The sequence below is a fragment of the Canis lupus genome, chromosome 8 (genome assembly GCF_011100685.1).
Source record: "Canis lupus familiaris isolate Mischka breed German Shepherd chromosome 8, alternate assembly UU_Cfam_GSD_1.0, whole genome shotgun sequence".
Taxonomy (NCBI): domain Eukaryota; kingdom Metazoa; phylum Chordata; class Mammalia; order Carnivora; family Canidae; genus Canis; species Canis lupus.
Genome location: NC_049229.1, coordinates 41,803,220 through 41,818,999, shown reverse-complemented (window position 1 = coordinate 41,818,999; position 15,780 = coordinate 41,803,220). Strand labels below are relative to the sequence as shown.

At 50.1% G+C, this 15,780-nt stretch overlaps 1 protein-coding gene across 4 annotated transcripts in view; it reads right to left on the bottom strand.

Annotated features, from left to right (window-relative positions):
• The window catches only part of PLEKHH1 (pleckstrin homology, MyTH4 and FERM domain containing H1), a 51,518-nt gene that overhangs the window by 21,537 nt on the left and 14,201 nt on the right, over positions 1-15,780 (bottom strand). For 3 of the 4 annotated variants that reach the window (XM_038545023.1, XM_038545021.1, XM_038545022.1), the window contains exons 3-9: positions 10,505-10,567; positions 9,483-9,632; positions 7,313-7,396; positions 5,541-5,622; positions 4,678-5,432; positions 757-835; positions 36-127 (exon numbers count right to left, since the gene is read on the bottom strand). In XM_038545023.1, coding sequence (XP_038400951.1) covers positions 36-127; positions 757-835; positions 4,678-5,432; positions 5,541-5,622; positions 7,313-7,396; positions 9,483-9,632; positions 10,505-10,567 — 1,305 coding nt within the window. Of the gene's footprint in view, positions 1-35; positions 128-756; positions 836-4,677; positions 5,433-5,540; positions 5,623-7,312; positions 7,397-9,482; positions 9,633-9,744; positions 10,074-10,504; positions 10,568-15,780 lie in introns of those variants that run through there. The other variant, XM_038545024.1, reaches the window with a different exon arrangement.

Sequence of the window (15,780 nt, the reverse complement as noted above, 5' to 3'; positions counted from 1 at the left end):
ATGGAACACCCCCACCTCGGACAGCAGCTTCTTACCCCCTTCAGGGCTGTGTAGACAGGCACGGTGACATTCTTGTAGACAAGGCCAGAGAAAGGCCCAGGGGACGCAAGGGCAGGAGGGCTTGAAGCTGGAGGGGGTGGGGAAGAGGGATGAGATTAATTCAGGTGCCATAACTCACTCAGGGGCCTGTGGGAAGTAGAGACGTGGGCCAGCGGAAGATATCCAGGCAGAGAGTGTTCCCTGAACAAGCACTCCAGGAAGACAGGTGGGGTGGCAGTCCTTAGGATGGGGGCTGTGGACTTCAGCCCCACTTTTGCCACTATGGAGCTCACATCATGGGGGATTCAGTGGCTGGCCAACTGACTCAGGAGCCAGAGGGTTAGGGATGTGGTTCCTTCGTGGGGATGGGGGAGGCGGCATCTAAATTGGGGCACTGAGGAGCTCCCCCCACCCCCCAGTACTGGGCATTACTGAAGAGAAGCCAATGCAGATGGGGGAGGCTGGGCTGGAGGGTCTCACCTCTAAAGTCCCTTCCAGCTCTGTAATTGGCTACAATCCTGTTCAAGGCCCCGCCCACCCTATAAGTGAGTAGTTGACCCCACACAGCTTCCTTTTCCCTCAAGGTGGCCCTGGCTGTGTGATTTCAGTGAACCTCACCGGCTGGGGGAGGGAACGGGGTGACAGGTGACACTGGCCCTGGGTGTTGCTAAGAGTCTTCTCCCTGCATGCCCACCCTGTCCACCACGTGGGACTCACCACAGCAGGTGACATTAGTTCTGGAAGATGCATCTGAGAGCCGCATGCCAGCCATGGCCACAGCATAGATCCGGCTCTCCTGTAATGGAAGGCCCCATCGGGTCAGAGCCCAGTGTGGAGCCCCGCCCAGCCCCTCCTGAGTGTGGAGAGAAAAGGACGCTGTGGACACAGGCCTCCATGGAGGCTTGGCCAACTACCGGTGGGGGAATCCTAGGCAAGTTACATCTGAGCCTCCTCCTCCTCAGCTCTGAAGTGGGGTAATGCTCACCTGTCAGGCTGTTATGAACATCATTAATGTAAACATTTGATAGCATCCAACAGATATTCACTTCTTCTCTTGCCTCCACCCTTCCCTTGGGGCAAGGAAGTTCAAGAGGAGGAGGTCAGTGACCCGACCCATTTTAGAGGATCTTACCCATTTTAGAGGCCCTGGGTCCCAGGCTCTCACCCCTCAAAGCTGGGGTGTTGATAAGGAAGTGGGTGGCCCGTGGCAAGGGCATGCCCTTTTGCAAGCCTGTTGTTTGGAAGCTGGGACACAGTTTTTTCCTACAGTAACAACGTTATGTTCACAGTTAGGCCCAACCTGCAAAGCCTGCCTGAGCTCCCCCAGGACCCTGAACTCTGCTGTAGAAGACACAGGGATGGGAACCTCCACCCTTAACTCCTCTTTTACTCCTCAGGATTCCTGTGTCTGAAGCAGGGCCCTGGGCCTAGGGAGCTTTACTAATAGTTTTGATGAACAACCCAGAGGCCCCACTGCTGCTCTTTCTTAACTCTTCTCCATTCAAGGGAAAGGGAAACAAAGGCCCCGTCAGGGGGCAGGGGAGTCACAAGGACTAGGGGAGGTGGGCCCGGCCTGGGGCTGGAAGGGCCATGGGGTGCTACTGGGTGTCCCCCAGAGGGGAGCAGCGGCTCTGGAGGGCTGGGTGAGACCCCCTCCCTGAGCTGGGTGGAGGGATAGGAAGGTAAGAGACAGAGAGGCAGGGGGAGGGGGTCCCAGGAGGGGATTATTCCTGCTAGTAGTGATCATGGAGCTCAACCAGGACAGGCCTCTAACATTATAGAGGAAATGCAAAAGAAGCTTGAGGGATTTGGGTAAAACAGACAAGAGAGCGTTTTTACAAAAGTTACCCACTGTCCAACTCATGAGGCTGCTCTGGGGATCAACCAAAACAGGGCTTGGCATGCTCTCAACTGGCAGATCAGTCTACCTCCTCCCTCCGACTGAGGAATGTCCTCCTCTCAGTTCCCAGTCTAGATTTCCCCTCAGGTGGCCGCTGCCCAGTTGGTCCCATCTAAGAAGAGAGGGTGGGCACCTGTCTGGTTTTTTTTTAAGATTTTTAAAAATATATTTTATTTATTTATTCATGAGAGACACACAGAGAGAGGCAGAGACACAGGCAGAGGGAGAAGCAGGCTCCATGCAGGGAGCCCGACGTGGGACTCGATCCTGGGTCTCCAGGATCACGCCCTGAGCCAAAGGCAGACGCTCATCTACTGAGCCACCCAGATGCCCCTATAATCTTTAGGAGCAAGATACAACAAGGATCATGAACAGGAGACAACTCCTCCTTAGCTGGTAAGGCCACTGCGGGGTCCCGGGGCTTGCCAAGAGCAGGGAGGGCCTGTGGGAAGACCCAGATCCCACCATCACCCCCAGAGCTTAGCTAATGTCACATGGGGAAAGTGTTGTCCGAAGCACCTTCTATATTTATTCACTCCCTTCTTCTCTGGCTGTCCCTCTCCTTCCCCTTAACACACACTCATCACGTACAGGCAGAGCACAGGAACTCCTCTGTCCATACAGGTGGACAGCTCTATTTTGGCAAAATGGCAAAAGTGAGCAGCGCTTTCCTCTGGTAACACCTGCTGAGGTCTCTTGTCACACCCCTTGCCAGAATGCTCCCTCACTGCCTGCCTCTGCTTTCAGATTCTAGATCGTTTGTAGTTACAAGACAGCAATGAAAAAAAGGAGGGATGGTTCTGACGGAGATCCAGCCTGGCCGGGCCCTTGCCTCCTTTCCGACATCCTCTCCCTGTGCCCCGCCTGCCCCTTTGCTCCTTCTCTGCCCCCTGTCCCTCCACCTCACCCTTCCAACCTGGGAGGCAGCGCCCTGTGCGGTGCTCCCACGACCTCAGAGCTTCAGGGACAGGGCAGCATCACAAGGCCTGGAGACTGGCCCTGGGTAGACCTCCCAGAGCTCCCGCCAGGCCTCGCTCCCAGGCGTGGCTGTGTCTCCGGCCATCAGGCCCCCTCACAGTGATCAGTGTTGGTCAGCAAGCACTGCTAAGGACCTGGCCTGTGTGCCTGCAGCACTGAGGCTCCCAGACCGCCAGGATTTCCAAAGGAACCCCTGGAGGGGCATCTGGGTGGCTCAGTCAGTTAAGCCTCTGCCTTTGGCTCAGGTTATGATCCCAAGGTCCTGGGATCAAGCCCCACATGGGGCTCCCTACTCAGCTGAGAGCCTGCTTCTCCCTCTCCCTCTGCCCCTCCCTCCTGCTCATGCATGCACTCCCTCTCTCAAATAAAGAAATAAAACCTTAAAAAAAAAAGAGCCCCTGGAAGGTGCTACTGAAAAGGCAGGTCTCCTGGGCAGTGGTGAAAGGTGGTGTCTCCCTGAAGTACGCCTCTCAGTACCCTATTCCTTATGCTGCCAGGAGCCTGACACTCAAGACGTCTCCTACCTCGGACCCTCATACCACAGCAGCATCCAGGGGTCTGAGCTCAAGTAAGAGGCTGACATCTGCTCTCTGATGTCCCCTAAGAAGCAGCGTAGCTGGAAGGCTAGAGCTGAGCTCTGGAGGCAGCAGGGCCACATTTAAAGCCTGGCTCCTGGGCAGCCCAGGTGGCTCAGTGATTTAGCGCTGCCTTCAGCCCAGGGCCTGATCCTGGGGTCCTGGGATCGAGTCCCGAGTCCCATGTTGGGCTCCCTGCATGGAGCCTGCTTCTCCCTCTGCCTGTGTCTCTGTCTCTGTCTCTCTCTCTGTCTCTCATGAATAAATCAATAAAATCTTAAAAAAAAAAAAAAAAGCCTGGCTCCTAACTAACTACTGCATGACCTTGAGTAAGTAACCACGTCTGTGGGGACAGCAGTTTCCCATCTGTGACACAGGACAGTACTAAGTTGTTCACACTTCCGCCGGGCCGTGAGCTACATGCTCTCATGTAGCTCTCATGAGAGCTCTCATCCCACCTTCCACACTGACCTGCTCAACCTCATCCATGTCCATCCACCCCGTTTTCATTTTAACTGTTTATCATGGAAAATGCCAAACAGGCAGAAAGGTGAAATAAAGAGACTAAAGAATGACCTCACGTAGCCACCTCCCAGTTCTCCGAAGACTGACACATGGCTGGTCTTGTTTCACTGGTGCTCCCAACCCCAGATCACTGATTCTGAGGCAGTGCCACCAGACATCACGTCCTTTATCCAATATTACAATATGGGAGCTAAGGCTCACAGACAACAGTAGCCAGCTGTGAACCACTACCATGGGTACTTACTGCCAGCTAGTAGACTATCAATCCTCACAAACAACCCAATAAAGGAAGTACTATTATCCCCATGTTACAGATGGGAAACCGAGGCATGCAGGTTTAGTAACTTGCTCAGGGCGCACAGTTAGCAGTTGACCCCTAGTGGTTTGATCCGGGGATCTGTGCTCTTTACCACCACACTGCACCACCCCGAAGAGTCAAGAAGATTAAATGAGAACGTTGTGCACAAAGCTCCCAGCTTGGCGTGTGGCACATGCTCATGAAACAAGAGCCAACCACCATCTGCTCACCCAAATCCTGGCTCTACCCCTTGCTAACTGGTCATGAGGACGAGAGCCTCATCTCAGGCTCCACGTGAGGCTGTGTTCGGTGAGCCACTCTGCCCCCCTGCCCCTCTGCCCTGCAAACCAACTGCCTCTTACCCAGGATGGAAACCGGTGCAGGGGGGGTGTGGGGGGTTTGTTGCCCAAATCCACTTCCTCCAGCTCAGCTCTGGGGGCCTTCGGGCTTTCTCTTTCCTTTTCCTTCGCCATTGGGGGTTGCTCCTCCATCTCCACATTCTCTGGTTCCTCCCGGAGCTCAGCTCGGGCCTCCACCTCAGGAAGGCTGGAGGGGTGGAGGGCTGAGAGGGTCCCAATCTCAATGCTCACCACGTGGTTGAAGTGCCCAGGGCCCACCTGGGGCTGGCTGTGGTGCCGCTTGGCCAGCTGGATGCTGTCCCGCGGGGTGCTGGGGACCCGCACCTTTGGTAGGGTCAGGCTGCAGCCCGGGCTGCCTTCCCTGGCAGAATTCTTTGTCCCAGGGAGTGTCCCTCCCTGAGCAATGACCAGGCCCTCACCCCAGGAGGCCGAACCATGTCTGTGGGTGCGAGGCTTCATGCACAGCCGGCGGGGAGAGCCCTCTCCCAGATGCAAGGGAAGGGCCTTGGAGTCTGATATTTCCCCAGGATGGACCACGATGGGACTAGAATCCTCCAGGGAAATTCCTGGAGAAACAGAGTCCTTGTTCTGCAGGGCATCTGGGGAAGGTGCAGCCATAGTTGCCTTCAGGGCACCCTGGGCCTGAGGACCACTGTCCTGCCCTATCGGCTGGGTTCCTGGACCTGAAGGACCAGAATCCTGCTCTGGTATTTCCTGGGTGGCCACCAGCAGCTTCCCTGAAGGTGCCATCTGAAGAGCTGTGGTTGGGGTGAAAAACAGGCATATTAAGAGCTTCCTCAATTCAATGTATGCCCTGGCACACGCGCGTGCGCACACACACACACACAAAGGCCTGTCCTGCTTACCTTCTAGAGCATCTTGGAGGACTCCCACCTGCTCCGCCAGGTGCTGATTACTGCTCTTCAGGTGCTGGTTCTCCATCTCAAGCTGGGCAAAAAGAAAAATAAAGATTTAGAATATTTAGCTTACAGGTTCAGGCATATAATTCAAAATAAGATTAAAATCCTTTTTAAAGATCAAATCTTTGAAAAAGAACAGTTGGTGCCCCAGCAATCCAGGGCTGGCCCTCCCAGGAGCTCTGACCTACCCCTTTCCTTTGTGCTAACCAGTTTTGGTTGGGATAGAATTCCATTTAGCAGCCCCTGCACCTTTTCTAGGTATTTTAACTTTTTAAAAAAATTGTGAACTATAATACATACACAGGAAATTGCATAGCATATCAACGAAGAGCTGAACAAATGACTCTGAAGTGAACACTCATATGACTTCTGCCAAGGTCAAGAAATAGGAATTTGCCAGCATTGTTAACAAACCGGGATGTACCCCCTCCCATTCACACGCTTCTCTCTCCCCATGAAGGCAACCACTCTTCTAAGTGTACAAGACTCACCCCCTTGCTTTCTGGGTTTTATCATCTAAGTATGCACCCCGACACACATTGGCCCAGTTGTGCCCATTCTGGTATAAATGGAATTATATGGTGTGTGCTTCTAGGTCAGGCTTCTTTTACTCAACACACTATCTGTAAGACTCATGTTTGTGGTTGCCCCATTTTCTTTGGAATGAAATCCAACCTACTTTTTCGAGCACCTTTTAGCAAATATGGAGGCATCCTAGGTATCAGCTCTGCACTCCAAGAATTTATAGTCTAGCAGGTGACATGAGATATGCACCCACAGCAGGAGAGGAGAGGCAAAAAGAGCTGGTCCCCCCTGCAGGTATGAACTATGGTGCCAGGGTGGAGGAAGAAAAGTTGGCATTTGTCCTTTTCCAAAATTCGATTCCTTTCCTTTCTTTTTTTAAGATTTTACTTATTTATTTATGTGAGACAGAGAGAGAGAGAGGCAAAGACACAGGCAGAGGGAGAAGCAGGCTCCATGCAGGCAGCCCGACGTGGGACTGGATCCCGGGACCCCAGGAGCACATCCTGAGCCAAAGGCAGACACTTAACCTCTGAGCCACCCAGGTGACCCTCGATTCCTTTTCCTCTTGTTTCGAGAAAGAGGTTGCAGTTTGTTTTTCATTGCTAGTAGCACTGCAGCTTCTAGCCTCAAGTCTTCCTAAATCAAGCTGTAGCAACCCATGAGCTACGGAAATGAATGGCTAGAGGTGGAAAGCTGGGGGGATAGGGGGTTTGGGGGGCAAGAGGTCAGGGACTTGGTGTCTACTAGGTACAGAGCTGCTGTTTGGGGTGATGCAGTTTTGGAAACAGACAGTGGTGGTGGTCTTACAACATTTTGAGCGTACTTAATGCCACTGAACTGGGGCAAATGGGAAATGGCATGTATATTTTGCCAATACCACAAAGAAGAAAGGAGAGGACAGAGGGGAAGTGGGGAGGGCAGCAGTAGGGTGTATGTTCTCACACCTCAGATGGGAGATTCACTCCTCCCCAAACGCATGCAAAGCTGATCAGGAGCCCTAGGGAGACCCAACGGTGACAGAAGGAAGGGAAACGTGAAGTGATGAGTCTGAGTGTTCAAGCTGAATGAAGGACAAATGGTTAACACAATGAAGGTCTGTCAAGGCCCCACAAACAGGAGACTTTGTGCTGGAGGATGGAGGGACCCCTGCCATATGGCCACTCCAGGTTTCTGGAGAGGAGTTTTTAGCTCACCTCTGCTAACTTCAGGGTCACCCATTCTTTGATCTTTGCAGCTTTCTCTTGGACAACTTTTGCTTCTTCAGCTCTCATCTGCTTCTGCAAGAAATCAAAGGTCTTTAGTTAATCATAGCAGCCTCCAGTAGAGTGAATGACAGGGGTAGGAGGGGGTGGGGGGCCCAGAAGCTCTGAGAAGGAATATCAAGCAACTGGGGTGGGGGGGAGTGGCCCAGTGGAAAAAAATTCATTTATGAATTTAAAAAATATTCTTAAGGTGGGTGGGAAAAGCCTTCCTAAGCATGATACCTATCCTAAAGCCATGAAAGAAAAGACTAATGAATCTATACTGTCATTATAAATTACTATCTGACAAACAAAAGTTCCCTTAAAATCAAAAGCAAACTGGGGGGATGATTTACAACACAAATGACTTACATAAAGAGGGCCAATTTGAAATAAACAAACCAATAAATACATGCACAAAGAATATGAACAGGAAATCAACAGAAAGAAATAAAGGGAAAGAAACTCATGAAAAGTTGTTCAACCCAACCATAACTTTAAAAATGCCCATAAAAGTCAGACCTCGTTTTTCTTCCATCAGACTAACACAATTTAAAAGTCTGATATCATCCCAAATTGTCAAGGATGTTGGGAAACAATCCCTCTTATGGAAACTGGCAAAGCCTTTTTGGGCAGCAATTTGATAATATCTGCCCGTGTTTTAAATGGCTGACCTAGCAAACTCACTGCTTAGGGATCATGAGTTGCAATATTATTTGATAAAGCAAAAAACCCCAAACCAGACATAACTAAGTGTCCACAAATCGGGGCTTGGCTAAATAAACAAAATGAAAATGGAATGCTGTCCTTTGATACACAAGAAACGTTCACAATGAACCCTGGAATGATCTTAAGGTTATCCAGTTTAAGGGGTTTGCACACTGGCCACAATCCAGCCTTCCACCTGGTTCCCAACCCTCCCTCCGCCCCACCTATTTTTATAAATAAAGTTGTCCTGGAACACAGCCATGCCTATTCATTTATGGTATTGTCTAGGGCTACTTTCACGACACCATGGCACAGCCGAAGAGTTGCAACAGAGACCACGTGGCCCACAAAGCCAAAAGTATTTACTATCTGGCCCTTGAGAGAACAAGCTGGCCAACCCCTTGCCTAGTCCGATACCCTCCTTATGTGGCTGCAGAAACTGAGGCCCAGAGGGTGAAGTGATTTGCTTCTATCAGTTTGGGCAGCACAGCTGGAACTAAAGCCAGGTGTACCTACTTGTAGAACAGCATTCTTTCTTTTCTGACCTTTCATTATTGTAAAATGTTTCTTTTTTCTAAGTTTTAGCAGGAATCATTGTGCCCACTCATCCCCAGTTGCTGCCACTTCTATGAACCACACAAAAAAGCGGTAAGGTATCTCTGGCCACACCGTGAGGTTGCTTGTTGGAAATGATGGTGTCCTGGCACCAGGGGATAACTGGGTAGGTGAGGCCGAGGGCAGAGGGAAGGCACACCATTCGGAAGGAGTTAATGGGACTATAGAGGGCAGGAGGCCGGGAACTGGCAGAGGGATGTTCCAGATACCCTCTCTGGAGCAAAGGGGCTAGCTGAAGCTGGAAGGTTGGGCGGTGGCCTCTCAGCCTCCCGTGTCTCTGCCCCCTCAGGTTCACTGAGAAACTTTGGCCTACCAGCTGATCGAGGCTCACTGTCCAGCTCTGTGCTGCTCTGCCACTAAAGGTGTCGTGTCCCACATGTCAACAGGACACAAGGCCAGGGTGGAGGAGGACAAGCTTTCCTTGCCATGTCTGATATTACACAGGGATTACCTGAATTTACTCTCTGGAGAGCCCTAGGGTATATTATGACCTCTACCTTACAGATGCGTAAAATGCGAATCGGTGACTTATTTGCCTACAGAGAGCAGCGGGTGCTGGGGATGGGGCGGGGAATCAGACCAGAAGAAGTCTTGCCTCCAAGGTCCTTTCCCCACTATATCCCCTGCCTAGCTCCTCCTAATGGACCTAACAGTTAAATCTCCATGTGAAAGAATAGTCTCATGAGGGAAGGGAGTGAGCTCCCCTCCACAAGCAGAGGGGCTCCATTCAAGAAGCCTGTGGCCAACAGGTGTGGAGGCTGCAGAGGGCAATGGTGCTGCGCTGCACATCAGACCTTACCTGCTTCTCCAGCTGTGCTTCCAGCTGGCTGATGAGCTCATCTTTGCTCTGCATGGCTTTCAGCAATTCTTGGTACTTCTGGTGCAGGCTGCCTCCTAAGTCCACATTCTTCAGATTGGACAGTTTCACCTTCTCCTCCATCACACCCACCTTAAAAGTACCATCATTACATAGGGTTGGCATAGGTGTGTGACATGGCCACTAACCTGCCCTGGGACACTTCCCAATGCCCCAGCCCACGATCCCCAGGCAGAGCTCTCACCCAGAACAGTTGGAGCCAGTTAACTCAATAATCATTTATTAAGCCTCATCTGGGCAAAATAAGGATGTGACAAGGAAGAAACGGTTAGGTACTGGGCCATCTAGCTCGGGGGGGGCCCCAACAGGGTCGAGTTGGGCAGGACAAACAGCCCAGAGAGAAACTGCTTCGGCCTCATGGTGGCAGAGACATCTGCTGCTCACTGAAGGTTCCCTGTGCTTCTCACTCTTCCCCAGCCTCTTGTAGTTAGATGGCCATGGTATTCACTCCAGCCCATGAGTCTGAGTGGAGTGACTCATCATTTCTGGACTGACATATTTAAGAGCTCTCTCCTTTCCATGGCAACCAAGGAGGCTGCATGTTCTAGAATGTCCAGGTAGAAGATGGAGAATTCCATCAGCCTCGATTCCCAAGTCCCTGTAGGAAGTAGAACCCCAGCTAAGCCTCGATGGAGAGATACCAGGACAGAGAACTGAACGGGATAACCTGTTGAGACCTGTTACCTCAGCGTAACTTGGCCTATTTGAACTAATCCAGCCATCTGCTCATGTACTAACCCTTACCCAAAGACTCGTTCATGCTCAAAGAGAGCTCCATACACCTGAATTAATTTGTTCAGAAGAATGAGACATGACTGCTGGTTTTTCTTGTCCCCATGAGGAGTTGGTGAGGGTGATGAGTATGTCTGGGTGTGTTCCTCGGAAGGATCAGGGAAGGCCAATGGCCGTTTCTGCACAGTCCTGCCCATCCGCTGGCCCGTTACCTGGGTCTCTGCGTTCTCTGCTCTCTGCTCTGCCTCCAGCAGCCTCTGCTCCAGCTCCTGCATCTGCTCAACCAGAGAGGAAGGACAAATGTAGGTGGGGTGTCCCTACCACAACCATGGTTCCAGAGCAACATGAGCAAATTGTGCAGACACTCCACACAGCCAGACTTAAACTGCTCATCTCCAGTGGCTCAAGGGTGTCAGGGCAAAGATTTTCATGGCAACCCTCTGCTCCCTTATCCTGAGTTTATGCGGCAGGTGAAGAGCCTAGAGCTGCTGTCCTCTCTGCTGAGTGAGTAAAAGCCTAGTTCTTTCCCCTATGTGTGGGGTGCCTCGGCAGGCAGCAGAAACATTCTTCATGAGGCAGTGCTGCCCTGAGCCCTCAGTCTCCTCGGCACCAGGTCCCAGGCAGTGCTTGCCACTGCTCACCACATGCCTGCCATGGAACATGCTCCCACGTGAGCCCCCACCACGTCAGCAGCAAGAGAATGTTCCTTTCCACCCAGGAACAGCTCACTGGCTGGGGACAAATATTTATCCCTTATCAAGGACATCTCTGACTATAAAGGGCATTAACAGGCATCACCTTATTTGATTTATTTAATCTTCAACAGAGAGGCTCAAGACACATTCTTAAAAATTCTATCTTGCTACCAGTAGAGATGTGTCATTTAAGTCTGAGGAGCTGCATAATTCTGGAATCTTATGCCAACTGGCCCAAGCAAAGGGACCAACGTTCTTACACACGGAGACTCATCGGGGACCAGCTCTAAGCTAAAAGCTAAAGAGATGCTCACGAGCCCACACGGCAGCTTCGCAAGCTCATGGTGACAGAGTGCGGGCTGGATTGCAGTTCCCATCCTCCCCTGGTGGGCGCTGGGCTGCCTGCACGGTGTACGTCATCACACAGAGGCTCTGTGGAAGCCAATCTCTCCTGCCAGGAGCCCCTTGCTTCCATGTGCCATGTGCCATGTGCCATGTGCCACAGCCCAGTCAGTTACCTGCTTCCCTCCCTACCCTGCCTTACACCAAGGCAACATGTATGCATTAAACATACACTAGAGGCAGAACAGCCCAGCCTCGTCCTCCATGAGGCTGGACAGGCCTCACCTTCTCAGTTCCAGTCCAGCCTCACCCACTTCATCTCTGCACGTCTGGCCTTTGCTCCAGCTACTCAACCTTCTCTCTTTGGCCTGGACCTGGTTTGATATTTATCAGCGAACCAAGCAATCAATCCCTCCTCTTTTTTCCCAATCTATCATCGGCTCAACTGAAATTTTGCCTTCCCTTCTCGATTAAAGGATGCAGGAGAAGGAGCTCCCCAGTCCGGTGCTGGGCAGTGTGAAAGGAGAGTTCTCTGGAAGGAGTTCATGTTTGAGGACCTGGGGCATGTCTTTGCCTCAGGCCAGCCTTTTCTCATCTACTTTTTCTCTTCTCCTTGGGGCTGGGGAGATACAGATGCTTTCAGCACACATTCCCTATGAAAGGATCTGAGGATCTCAAGTAAAACTCATGATTTACAACTCATGCGACAAAAACGCCTCCTGGGCTCCCAGTGGACAGGACCACGGCTGATGGGCATTCATGCCCTCAGGCCAAGGGTGCCTACAGCTCTTCTTTCCTTCCTTTCCCGGGTTTCATAATCATGATCAAACCTCTCGACTCAAGTCTGAGAGGGTGGGTTGGTGCTGGCCAGACAGAGGCATCAGTTAGAGCCAGATGGCCTTTCCAAAATCAAATAGTTCTGGAGTCTGGGTTACAGGAATCCCCTGACCTTCAAACAGCTACAGGTAAGGTAAGAGCATAGCATAAGCTGATATTATGATTAAAGAGGTGGCTGCCCAGAGCTACAAGAATTCTACTTAGTTGGAGGGAGGTGTAGGTTGACACACAGCAGTGGCTCCCAACGACCAAGTTAGTACTATATAACCTGTCCTCCTTTGGCACTGGACCTGACTGGGCCAATCAAGTTCTCTGTCCCCAGGAATCTGACATCTGGGATCAAGAGACCAGAGACAAGAATCAGGGGGCTGCATGGGAGATTGTGCACAAACTTCATCAAGTCATGTTAGGTAATTCTTTCATTTCTGTGAGCTGTCCCAGGATCCTCCAAATTAATTCCATTTGCTTAAGCTAGCCAGATTTGTAGTTTTAGCTCCCCTTAGAAATAACTCTAATACAGTTGCTGGGAGCATCTAAATTTTTTTAGTAAGATTTATTTATTTATTTGAAAGAGAGAGCATGTGCACAAGCAGGAGGGATAGACCAAGAGGGAGAGAGAGAAGCTCAAGCAGACTCTGGGCTCAGCGCAGAACCGAATGTGGGCTCCATTTCCCAACCTGTAGATCATGACCACAGACCCAAAACAAAGAGTTGTATGCCTAACCGACTGTGCCACCCAGGTGCCCTGGAAGCATTTAATTTTTTAAGGAAATACAGCACACAATGAAATGAAATGAAATGAAATGAAATGAAATGAAATGAAATGAAATGAATACAACGAAATACTGAATAAGAAGGCTTTGGATTCCTGACAAGTTTCCTAGATTAACCTTCAGCTGGACCATTCAGATCTAACATCTGTTCTATAGCTCAGAAGACATAGGATTTCCATAGGAAATGATCATTCATATTCAAAACCTTCTGTAACAACTGTCTGGTATTTTCAAACTTCTGATAGAAAAACTTGTCTTCTAGTTTATGGATGGAGAAACCAAGGTCGAGTGAAGAATAGAATTGTATTTGAGTCCTACTGCTCAGCTGGGCATACCCACTGGGTGAACAGTGGTCAAGGCTGGAAATCACTCTGTTATTGACAACACAGTGAGCATTTTTTTTCCCTCAAGAATTTTGCTACTAGACATCCCTTTAAAGTATGCTGTCACTGAAGCAAATGGAAAGGAACGCACTTTCCATCGCCTGGGGTCTCCACCCAGTCTGGGCTGGCTGCCACAGGGTCCCCATACTCCTGCCAATCCTCCAGCTGTACTTATCTTCCCAGCAGGGATACTCAAAACTCAAAGCATTTTGTATTCGCCTTTATTCTGGAGTATTTTTTCCCCTCTAAAACTAATTTTGAGCACTAAAAACATTCTGGACATCTGGGACGTTTTTAAGAGAAGAGTGTAATGACCATCCATGTATCCATCACTATTCTCCAAAAATTACCAGCATCCTGTCATCCTTGTTTGAAAAGAATTATTTTTAATATTAGTTTTCCCTTTCTTTTTATAAAAACACATTTTCTCCACTGCCCTGGGAGTACTCCAGGTATGTCTATGCTGGAATGTCATTTTTAGAGTTTTCAGACTTCATTTAATGCCACCTTTTCAAGATGGCAGACTGTTCTTTACACTTGTATATGGGGCCACCCCTTCTTTGGGTTCTATTTCTCCTCTGAGTGGGTTCCCTAGTACCATGTCCTCAGCTGTCCTTTGAGTCTGTGGGCCTTGGGTGATGCACTAGCCAAGGAGGTGTCAGGTTCGGGCAGATGGCTTTGAGGAGGATCCACTCTCACCAGCTGTGATCGGCACAGGAGACTCATAAATAAGCGGCCCTGGCACTGGCCGCAGCGACCTGATGACATGCGCTTGGTGCCAACCTGGTGTTTAATCTCCGTGTCCACAGCTCCTCATTACACTCACAATGCTGTGAAATGGCAGCACCATGGCAGCAACTGTGGTGGACACTCTCTTGCACTCCCAGCACAGTCCCGTGTGTTGAGCTGTGGCCTGAACCAAGCACCACACTTGCTGGGGCTCAGCTGTCCTTTGAAAAAGGGATTCAACATTCTTACTACTGCTTTGCACTCACCCCAGAGACCGGTACAGGGAAGCACTAAGTGTTCAACCTGACTGGCTCTGCCACAGTGTGGCTTTAGGGTAAGTTCCTTAACTGCTCTGTGCCTCAGTTTCCTCACCAGGAGAAAAAAGAGTAATGAGTCTTCACCTCTGACGGTTGCTGGGAACATTACATGAAGTGGCTCATGTTGTTTTGTTTTGTTTTAAGATTTTATTTATTTATTCATGATAGACAGAGAGACAGAGAGAGGCAGAGACACAGGCAGAGGGAGAAGCAGGCTCCATGCCGGGGGCCCGATGTGGGACTCGATCCCGGGACTCCAGGATCGTGCCCTGGGCCAAAGGCAGGCGCCAAACCGCTGAGCCACCCAGGGATCCCCCCATGAAGTGGCTCATGTAAAGCTCACGTGTACTGTGTGGCCCTTACTGAGCCATTTACAGTAAGCTACTTGTTGGTTTCTCATATACAGAGATGATGCTTTTGCCTGGGACAGTCTGGTGTTCACCTGTTGTCCCACAATAATTACTAACAGAGCTTTCTTTTCTCCCTCTAGAGTGTCTTGGGTTAGATGGGAAATCATATGGTTATCTGACTTATGATCCACCTACAGCAAGAATGGCTTCAAGCCAGAGGCTGCCAACTATCGTCTATAGGGTGTCTTGTAGGATAGGCAGCCTTAGGGGTATTTAGGTGACAGATAGAACAAGGCCACTCACTGCATGTCTGGCACTGGCTTAAACACTTACACGTATTGACTCATTTAATCTTCATCCCAATAGGAGGGAGCAAGTACTACCATTAGCCCTGTTGTGTATATAAGGAAATTGATGCAGAGGGGTTGGGTAACTTAGCTAACAAGTCACATGGCTGAGAGGCAGAACTCAGGAGGGCTGGCTACAGAGTCTAACTATACTGGTAGCCACTGCGCCTCTCATACGCAAATCTCAGTAAAAACTGAGATTCCACACACAATCCTTGGCTCCTAGCTTCCCTTGAAAATTCAGACCTGGACATGCTAGGGTTACATTTTCTTATGGCTATAAGTGGACTTCTTGTCTAGCTCTAGCACATTCCCAAAACCCACCTGTCTCACCTCTGTAAGTTAACCTGCAAGCATCTGAGTAGCAGCCTCCAGTTTCAGCTATTAAATGGTTATCTCTGTTATAAAGACAGTGGCTTTCAAACTTATTTTTTTTTTACTAGATCTTTTGTTTAATTAAAATCCTATGTTTAGTCCCAAATATATAAAATACAGCACCATGAGGTGCCCTAGTGTCTGACTACAGATAATACAGGAGAGAAAGGGCTCTGAGTCTTATCTGTGAGTTACCCTGCTCCTCTGGGGCACATGGGGCTCAAGATGTCCACTAGAAAGACAGCTGAATGAGGCTGAGGCAAGGCCATGGCAAGAGCTTGTGGCTATAGATCTCACTGTCAGGGGTGTAATGACCCATGCAGAGCTTACTCAAGGCTGA